General features: G+C 43.0%; 1 protein-coding gene across 4 annotated transcripts; it reads right to left on the bottom strand.

Annotated features, from left to right (window-relative positions):
- Window positions 1–239: 239 nt before the first annotated feature.
- Tpbg (trophoblast glycoprotein) lies at window positions 240–3,542 on the bottom strand. Of its 4 annotated transcripts, XM_077801936.1 has the most exons (3): window positions 2,567–2,601; window positions 2,293–2,408; window positions 240–1,933 (listed from the first exon to the last, which is right to left on the bottom strand). In XM_077801936.1, exon 3 carries the CDS (start codon window positions 1,872–1,874, stop codon window positions 798–800), a length of 1,077 nt encoding a protein of 358 aa, XP_077658062.1. In that variant the 5' UTR covers window positions 1,875–1,933; window positions 2,293–2,408; window positions 2,567–2,601; the 3' UTR covers window positions 240–797. The 4 variants fall into 4 exon arrangements, with proteins under 4 accessions (XP_077658062.1, XP_026266835.2, XP_026266843.2 ...); XM_026411050.2 differs by lacking the exon at window positions 2,567–2,601 and adding an exon at window positions 3,500–3,542 and having other exon boundaries at window positions 240–2,408; XM_026411058.2 differs by lacking the exon at window positions 2,567–2,601 and adding an exon at window positions 3,139–3,190 and having other exon boundaries at window positions 240–2,408.
- Window positions 3,543–9,275: the final 5,733 nt, after the last annotated feature.

Here is a 9,275-nt window from a genome sequence, read left to right on the forward strand (position 1 = left end):
CAAGACTATTTATATAAGACCTTGGCCAGTTTGCTAACCAATAACTTAATTATCATCTGAACCAAGACCATTCAGTATTATTGCCCTTCATCCATTTTTCAAATACCAAACTTGAACACAGTGTAATTCTTTTAAGAATCTTTATTGAATTTTTTCCAACAATTCAGTCTGTTCAATCTTGATGCAGTTTATAAAAAGAAAAAAATCAGTACAGTTTCATATAAACTGCAATCAAAAAAAGTAATTTACTTTGTGAAAGAAGTTATCTGAAGTTGCAAGTTATTTTTTGTAATATGCAGAACAGTAAAATGTAAGCATGCTCTTGGATGCAGGTGCTCCTGTGCACTACAGGGTTATTTTAAGAGCTTGCTAAGGTCTGCAGGCAGTTCATGGGATGCATAAGGATAAAACTGATATTTATGAATAAAGTATTTTTCTCAAAAAAAGTTGAGGCAGTTTCTGTTGAATGCTATCTGTGTAGGTACACTTGCTACACCTTGAACTGTACTAAGAGAAACAGCAAGGAGTCCATGCTGAAACTTGAAAAATCACTCCACATGTGTTGAGGAGTTCCAAGAAAAGAAAGAGGGCAAACACTATGCACAGTTGTTCATCGTCTTACATTCTTACATTAATAGAACACACCAAGAAAATTTACGTAACAAGAAGCAAAACCCCTTCACTGCTTTCAGTCAAAGTCAGCGGTGTCTATAGTGGAGGGTGGAAGTAGAGCAAGCCTAATACTGGATAAAGCTTAAGTCTACACCTCATGCAGAGTTGTCCTTTTTCCCCAGTCCTCAGACATCCGAATTAGAACTGAGATTTGTTAACCTGGGGTCCGCATTGATTTCATATCTGTAATGATACCCTTCCATGTGATCCCTGCAGGCATCTCTGATGTTATGCATCCACTTTTTTATCCCCTTCCGGTTCAAATATAAAACAAGGAGGAAAATAGCGCCTATCAGGGCTAAAACAATACCCAGGAAGACATAAGAAGTCTGCAGGGATGGCGGGAGGATAGGGTCACAGTCCAGGTCAGAGCTGTTGAGTTCCAAGAGGACCCGATTCCTCATTTTTTCCGGGAATGCACAGGTGAGCCTGGCTTTGCCCTGAACTATCTCTGTCTCCTTGAGCCAGTCCACCATGTCCGCCATGTGGCAGTCGCAGACCCAGGGATTGTTGTCCAGGAATAACCTGACATGGGCCAGGCCTTGCAACTCCGCCAGGGTGCCATTGTGAAGGACCTTGAGAGCATTATCCTCCAGGTGGAGGCTTTCTAGGTATGTCAGGTTGCGGAAGGACACGTAGGTCAGGCTCACCAGGGAGTTGTTCCGCAGGTCCAGGTGCCTGAGGCTGGGCAGTTGAGCCAGCACGTCCCGAGGCAGGTAAAGGAACTGATTGCTGCCCAGGTCCAGGCTACGCAGCTCGCGTAGTGCGTGGCCCGTGCGCAGGGCCGCGGCCACCATGCCCTCGAAGCTTCGGTTCTGCTTCAGTAACTGGTCTGCAGGGGGCACGATGTGGTTCAGGATCAGTTCCTCCAGGGGGCTGGGAACAGAAGCACTGGTGTTGTTGCCCGAGAAGGCGAAGGGGCTGATATTGGAGAGTGGGTTGTGGCTGAGGTCGAGCTGGCGCAGGCTGGGCAGATGATCGAAGGCGCCGGCGTGCACCTCCACCAAGCGGCTGCCACTGAGGTTGAGCGCGGCCAGCTCGGCCAGCGGCGGGCGGCGGGCAAAGGCGCCGGCGGGGAGCACGGCCAGATGATTACCGGTGAGGAAGAGGTTGCGCACGTAGAGTGGCAGGTCCGCGGGCACCTCGGTCAGGTTGCGGTTCACGCACTTGACGGTGCGCGCCGCTTCGGAGCACTCGCACATCGCTGGGCATTGGCTCGACAGTGGAGGCTGAGCAGACACCGCCGAGCCCAGGAACGACACTGAAGAGGTGGAGGAGTACGCGGAGGACGTGGGAGAGGACGAGGAGACCCAGCCCAAGAGGACCAGCGCCAGCCGCGCCAGCCGCAGCCGCCCGTCCCCGGCGGCGGGGCCTCGGGAGCACCCCCCAGGCATCGCGGCTCGCGTCTTCTCGGAGCTGGGCTGGGACGGCGCCCGCTCCGAAGGCTCAGGAGGCTGGGCCCGGAGGGAGCGAGCCGGCCGGAAACGTCTGGAGAAAACTTTCCTCTTGTGGGAGCCCAGGGGGACCACCGCAGCCGGAACTTGGCTAATAACCCCCTTGCCACCAAGCGTCCCCCTCCCGGGGCTAATTCCCCCGCCCTTCCCTCCAGAAAGTACGCACGGCGGGTAGGGACGCAGGTCTCCGCGCTCCTCCTCCCGCTCCACTTCCAGCGCCGCCCTGGGTGGCACCTCCTTGCCTCTTGATATTGGCGCTAGTCAGTGGATCCGCTGCGCGACCTGGGACAAGCGAGAGAGAAGCGTGAAGACCCCGGTGTACTCCCCTCCCCGAGAGAAGTAACCGGTCTCTGAGAGCCAAGGTCTCCACTCTGTCCCAGAGACCTCCTTCCAACCGCCCGCACTGTCTTCTCCTCCCCCAACCGCATCGCACATCCTACCCCGGAGCCGAGCGGTATCTAGTTCCAAGACCCGGAGGGCCAAGTCTGGGCTCGCCCCGGCCCACACTATATATACCCATCTAGCCTCCCGCCCTCCTCCTTCCCCGATCTCACACATCTCCCGCCTCTAACTTCTCGCTTAATCCCCAGCGTCTTCCCAACTAAACTTCTCAACCTTCCAGTTCTTTTCTCCCACCGCCTCCGCGGACCACCTGCCTTCCGGGGTCTCCGCCTCCGCCCAGACCTCTCCTCCCGGTCCAGGTTAGGACCAAAGGGAAGTTTCAGGTTACAGGAGTCCTTTGATCTCTCTTTGAATCTTCTTGGATTAATAGGAAATGGAGGGGCGTAGAACTGTCGCACCCCACCCCCAACCCGCGCCCCGCCAGTCTCTTCGATCCTAGAGGGGGTTCAAGTCCTCTCCCAAGGAGAGAAACGGAGTCCGCGAACAAAGCGGCGGTGGGACCCGGAGCTGGGTGGCAATCAGGACCAAAGCTACTCTCCTGCCGAGGACAGGGAGCGGCCCCGGCGCCACCTCTGGGTTCTTGCTCGGTTGCTGGCTCCCCACAGCTCACCTCCGTGCCCGCCACCTCCGAAGCCAACTCGGAGTCCCACCAGAGTCAGGGCGACTTCCGGGCTCCGCGCTGCAAGCGCCGACTCTCCAAGCACCCCAGCCCCTGGCCCAACCTCCACAGCTGGGAAAAACCAAGCCGGGGGGAGGGGGAGGGCCTGGCCTGCAGGAGGGATTTTGGCCGCGCAGCCAACCTTGGCAGCCCTAGGTAGGGTGGACTTAGAAAGGGAGATTGGGTGATCCGGCCGCGCGCCTCCTCCTGGTGGAAATCAACGGGGAACGTGCCGGAAAAGGTGAGGGAATCCCTCTCTCTTCCCCCTCCCCGGCATCCTTTGGTGGTTCTACACTTTGCATACAGTATTTACCTCGGACAGGAACGAAACCGCTGGGGAATCTCGTGGAATTTATCCTGCTTCGGGCTCCTTTGGCAGCGAAGAGATAAAGGCGTGACGGAGCAGCGCAAAGCAGCAGCAGCAGCAGCAGCAAAAAGAAATGAGCTGAAATGTACAGCGGCAAAAGCAAACGCCGAGCAGTGTGTAAGGGAGCTTGAGAAAGTCTCCCCACCAAACTGGTACCTTTGGCTGTCAACTTCAGATTTAAGTGTTGTTAATGCGTTCCCACCTGTCCCGCCCCCGCGCGTCTTGGGTAGTTATGGAACTTGTGAAGAGAGAACCAACTTTGGGGGAGGGGCGGTTGAGAAAGATTAGTGGAGAGGAGACTCATTCTTGATTCATTAGGTTTTTCTCCTCCAAAAATTAAAAGCAGAAGAAAGAAAACGGCAGCCAAAGCATTTTAGAAACAAAAGGCAAATAGCAACCAAGTGAGTCACCCAGAAAGCGGACCTGCCCGCCCCACCCCCTCCAGATGTGGCGTCAGTGCAAGTAACTTAAGCTGAAAGAACTTGGTGGGATGGGGAATAGACCAGGTTGATCCCGGAATGCAGAAGTTTATCCCAAAGTCCCTAGTCCCAGGGGGCACCCTGCAGGGAGCAGGACTATGGGGTTGGGGAAAAGAACTAAGAAAGTGATTGATTACAGGAGGGATCTGTTATTATATTGGAACGATTCTTGGGTCCTGAAAGCCTTGTCATTGCTCTCTCAAAAACTCTATATCCCCTTTGCCCCAATCAAATAACTTCCTCCACAGTATTAAGAAGGTCCTTGTTATTCCAGGTTTCTTCATATTAAAGAGGGGGATAAATGATATTAAGGAAAACGGTTGAGAAAATTAAGATCTAGTACAATAAAAAGGATCAAATAAGTAATGTTGAAGTTTGTTCCTGTAACATGTCTAGTGTGAGGGCCCCAAGGCTGCATCTATTCATGGTTAGTAGAAAGGGTCTGCAGAAACAACAACAAAAATGGCCCAGTCAAAAAAGCTGCAGAGATTGGAGACTGCAGAGATTTGTGCAAAAAGCCAGTTTCATTAATTTGCATCTTCAGCACATTTATCTAAATCCCTTTCTTTTATTTTTTGCAACATAAATGTGAAACATTTTTTGCAAAAAAGAATCTGAAAAGCTGTAGTCATGTTCTGTATCCCAATTGTGGTGATGTTATATAAATCTATACATGTGTTAAAACTCATGATAGTTTTTACACTATAAAGAGGCAGTTTGAATATATAATTTTAAAAATAAAATTAATTAAAACTATAGTGATGCTGGGGCATTATTTAAATCTTTGATTTTATAAAATCTTTTGATTTTAGCAAAAGAGCAACTGCTCTGGTAGAAGAGTGAGACATTTCAGAATATAGAAAAACAATACATATTCTTATCTGATCTTCAAAACAGCTCAGAGGCAAGGGAGATATCATTAGTATTTATGTCTTGTGGAGGTTGTTATTGTTCTTTCTTTCTGTACTGGGGATTGAACACAAGGCCTGGAAAGCGCTAGGCAAATGTTCTACTACTAAGCTGCATCCCCAGTCTTTAAATTTTGACACATAGTCTAGCTGAGTTGCCCAGGTAGGGCTGGAATTTGAGATACTCCTACCTAAGGACCTGCCAAGTAGCTGGGATTATAGGAATGCACCACCAAGACTGCTTTGTGTATTTCTTTTTCTTAATCTTTAAAATAGGACCACTAAATCTGGTGGAGTGACATGTGCTGAGGCAGGAGGATCTCCAGTTCAAGTAACATAGCGAAAACCAATCTCAAAAACAAAAAAACATGATACCCTCCCCTAAAAAAAATTAGTACCACTAATAAAACTTTAAGGCATTTTTTCATGAGAATTGAAATAATATATGAAACATACTTAGCAAAACCACCTGTTGTTACTGTTTTCTCCTTAATTACTTTCCCTCCTGTCATTTATGGTGACCTATTTTATCTCTGCAACTGTTAGTGACAGAAGTACAGGATGTTTAATTAAAGGTCTCCTTAAAGTAGAGTTTCCAAATTTAACAAATAAGAATTACGAGACTCCTAGTTAAACTTGAATTTCAGATACACAATGAAAACATTTCAGTAAAAATATCTTTCATTCAATATGTGGGAAATTCTTTCACTAAAAAACTTGTTTCTAATTGGAATTAAATTTAGTTTGGCATCCTGCAATTGATCTAGCAACAAAGCAGCTCATAATCTGGTAAACAAACACAGAAATGTAAGTTCTCAGTGCAGACTTGGAGAAGTTTGGTGTATACATCTTCACCCCTATTTTTTGTATATATTTTGCTTCAGTTTCTGTTATTTTTTTTAACTGAATGAGATCAGAATACATATATCATTCACAATCTTTCTTTTTTTAAAAACAGCCATACATATTTTTTATGTCCATCCATATAGGTATGCTTTCTTTGAGATTGTAGAATAGTCCATATTGTGGATTGTTACTGTACAATTTTTTTACAGCCCTATTGAAAGACATTTAGATCAGTAACTACTTTTTAAAGAAGTTTTCTGCAAGTAAGAAAAACTTACTAGGATCAGTTCTATTTTGATTGTCTAAAGCATTTAATTATCCTAAATTATCATACTTTCTTTACTCCTGACAGCTTGAAATTTTTTGTGCATGATGCTATTTACATGCTAAAGCGGGACAGAGGATTTCAGAGCACATTTTTCCCCATTTATTCTTCCATTTCAAAATGAAATAAAGGAAAGAGCTGAATGTCCTGACAAATAAGAACCAATTTAGCGTATCTCAATAGGTCACATTGTAGCCTCCAGAAAAATGTCTCTACACTATCATTTATGTAGATTATTTCTGCAGAAACTATTTTTCTAATGACCCAAAGGAAAGTCATCCACACGTTATTGAAATATTGCTGCTAAATCCTGAGAGGGCAAGGAATAAAGTAGATGAAAAAGAAAAAAAAGGCTGGGGGGTGGGGGTGCTGGGGTTGTGGCTCAAAGTAGAATACTCACCTAGAATATGCCAGGCGCTGGGTTTAATCCTCAATGCCACATAAAAATAAGTAAATTAAATGAAGGTATAAAAGAATAAAGGAAAAAAATGATGAATGATTATGGCCACTCTTATGATAGCTAGCAAAGCAACACCATGAAGCCCAGATATATAATAACCAAGATTCTTAAAATTAGTTTATTTTCATTCTTGCTTAATTAGCAAAGGAGTTGAAAGAGGTGAACATTCTTGAATATGAGAAATACCCCAAAGTCAAGTCCTGGTGAACACCAAGCATGTATGTTATAAAACCATGAACAACCAATATGAGAGTCACAGTGACAAAAAGAGAAATTATACATATGGAATAATAATTTTTTAAAAACCGGAATAGTTAAAAACAAATCCTATTCTCATGAGCTGATTTCAAATAACTTTAGAAAGAATAGTCATCTGAGATATATAGCCTTAATTAAGTAAAATAAAAATGAGAGAATGGGCTTCAAAGGGCATATTTGTCTCAGTCACTACAAGGAGGATGGAAGCTAGTAAAAAAGCATAATAAAGATGTTTTGAAATTCATTGGGGATTAAATAACTACTAGATAAAGAACAAACTAAAAGGCTGTGATCAACTGGAAAGAATAAACTAGCTAGCTAAAGGATGAGAAAATATTGAAAGACAAACAAAAACAATTATATGGTAATATGCAGAGCTCTCTAAATACCTATCGCTATCACTGAAATTTAGTCCAGTAAATGCTTTTTTAGATGAGTGTGGAATCCCAGCTACTGAAGGCTGAGGCTGGAGAAACAAGCTTGAGAACAACCTGAGCAACTTAGTGAAACCCTGTCACAAAGTGAAAAAAAACAAACAAACAAAAAAAAAATGCCCTGGGAATGTAGCTTAATGGTAGAGTACTTGTCTAGCATGCATGAGTCCCTGGGTTCCATCCCCAGCACTACAAAAAGTAAACAAATAAATGCTTTTTAAAGACCTCCTCATAAACCTCTAACTATTTGATACACTGGATAGGATTAAAAATCCCTTCCCTCAGATAACTCACAATTTAAGGGAAGAGCAGACTAACAGTTACAAAACATAAGATTGATACAAGCTCAGGATTAAGTGGGAGAATGACAAGAAATGGTTTTACTGGATGGTAATGCCTGAGTTGCCTTTTGAAGTATTAGTAAGAACTTGCCAGACGCCACCCCCCGCCCCCCCCCCAAAAAAAAAAACCAGCAAAGTTGGTGAAAAGACTGATTATTTTTTTTTCAATTCTGGAGACTACATGGGGAAGAGTACAGCTACATAGGAGAAGGTTGTACAGGACAGGTCAGATTTGAAATATGATATCAGATTACTGACCTCCATCCAATCTGAAAAAAAAAAATGTGTTTTACCCTATAGTGCTGGGGAACCAATATAGATTTTCAGCAGGGGAATGACATGTAATTCAACATGTATGTTGAACTATAAGCAGAGAAGACTGAGAATAAGGAGAAAAGTCGGGAAGTCCAAGTGAAAGATGAGGAAAGATGAAGCAACATACTGAAGCAGAAGTAAAAGATTACCATGCAAGAAGAGATTTTATTGACCAGTGACTCTCCACAGTGAGACACTGCCCCTAGTGGGCATTTTGTATTCTTCTGGAAGCATTTTCTGATTGTCCGCAACAATTGAGAAGATAGTAGGTAGAGGCCAGGGATACTAGACATCGTGTAATTAGGGGAGCAATTCCCTACAATCAAGAATTGTTCTGAATCGCACATAACTTTCAAATAGCCATTTAGGTATTCTCATAGATAAAACCCTGAAGTTTCAGCCTAGAAACAACTCCATTTTACATTTAAACTCCAAATACTTTTCGTGTGTGTGTGTGTGTGTGTGTGTGTGTGTGTGTGTTTACACTGGAAATACAACTATGTTGTTTATTAATGGAAGAATGTATATTGTTTTGTTTGGAAATTTACCTAAACTTTATCTCCAGCAGCCACACCACTCATTCTATTTGAATCACCCACAAACCCTACCTGTGTCAGTTAGTTTGCATTTATAGTTATATTTGCCATGATTTTTACTTCCAAATGTCTAATACTGAAAAAAGATATTCTCAGTAGCTTTACAATATCAGTCTAACATCTCTTAAATCCTAGCTTATTTATAGGGTGGAACTATATCATCACTTCCTTAAGGCTTCTAATATACTCATTCCCAAACATTCTCTGTCATACCATATATATTATTTAATATGTGATTACTCTCCTTTTATTTCTCCTTTAGTATTATAGTTAATATATATATATATATATATATATATATATATATATTATATATATATATATATTTAAAATTAATTGTGAAGTTACATTTATATAATTAAGGGACTTTATAAAATATTTGTTTTTGAAAGGAAACATTGGTTTTAGAAAATTTGAACATAATCTATATAGATCTTTAAGAGAATCTACAAATCTTGGTGATTTATTTACTATGGAGGTGAGAATTCAGACATTTATAATTCTAAAAATTGTAATACAGTTAACTTCTTTATTTTAAATGATGTACAAGAGAAATTCTAATGGTTTGCAACAAGAATTAGGTTTGATTGTGAGGAAGTTGAAATATACCAAGAGAAAGGATAAAACACTGTACTTATCTGTTTAAAGAAGAACCTGTCTTATTTGATTGAAATTGTTGTCCTTTAAAAAGAAGTTGTGGCAAATATTTAAATCAGCAATGTTATTTAACATCCATTTTAATGTAAATTAATTAAATTTT

This window comes from Urocitellus parryii, chromosome 8, assembly GCF_045843805.1.
Source record: "Urocitellus parryii isolate mUroPar1 chromosome 8, mUroPar1.hap1, whole genome shotgun sequence".
Classification (NCBI taxonomy): Eukaryota; Metazoa; Chordata; class Mammalia; order Rodentia; family Sciuridae; genus Urocitellus; species Urocitellus parryii.

Excerpts from the sequence above, each read along its gene's own strand:
- Tpbg (XM_026411050.2), bottom strand. The coding sequence starts at position 2,066 with ATGCCTGGGGGGTGCTCCCGAGGCCCCGCCGCCGGGGACGGGCGGCTG.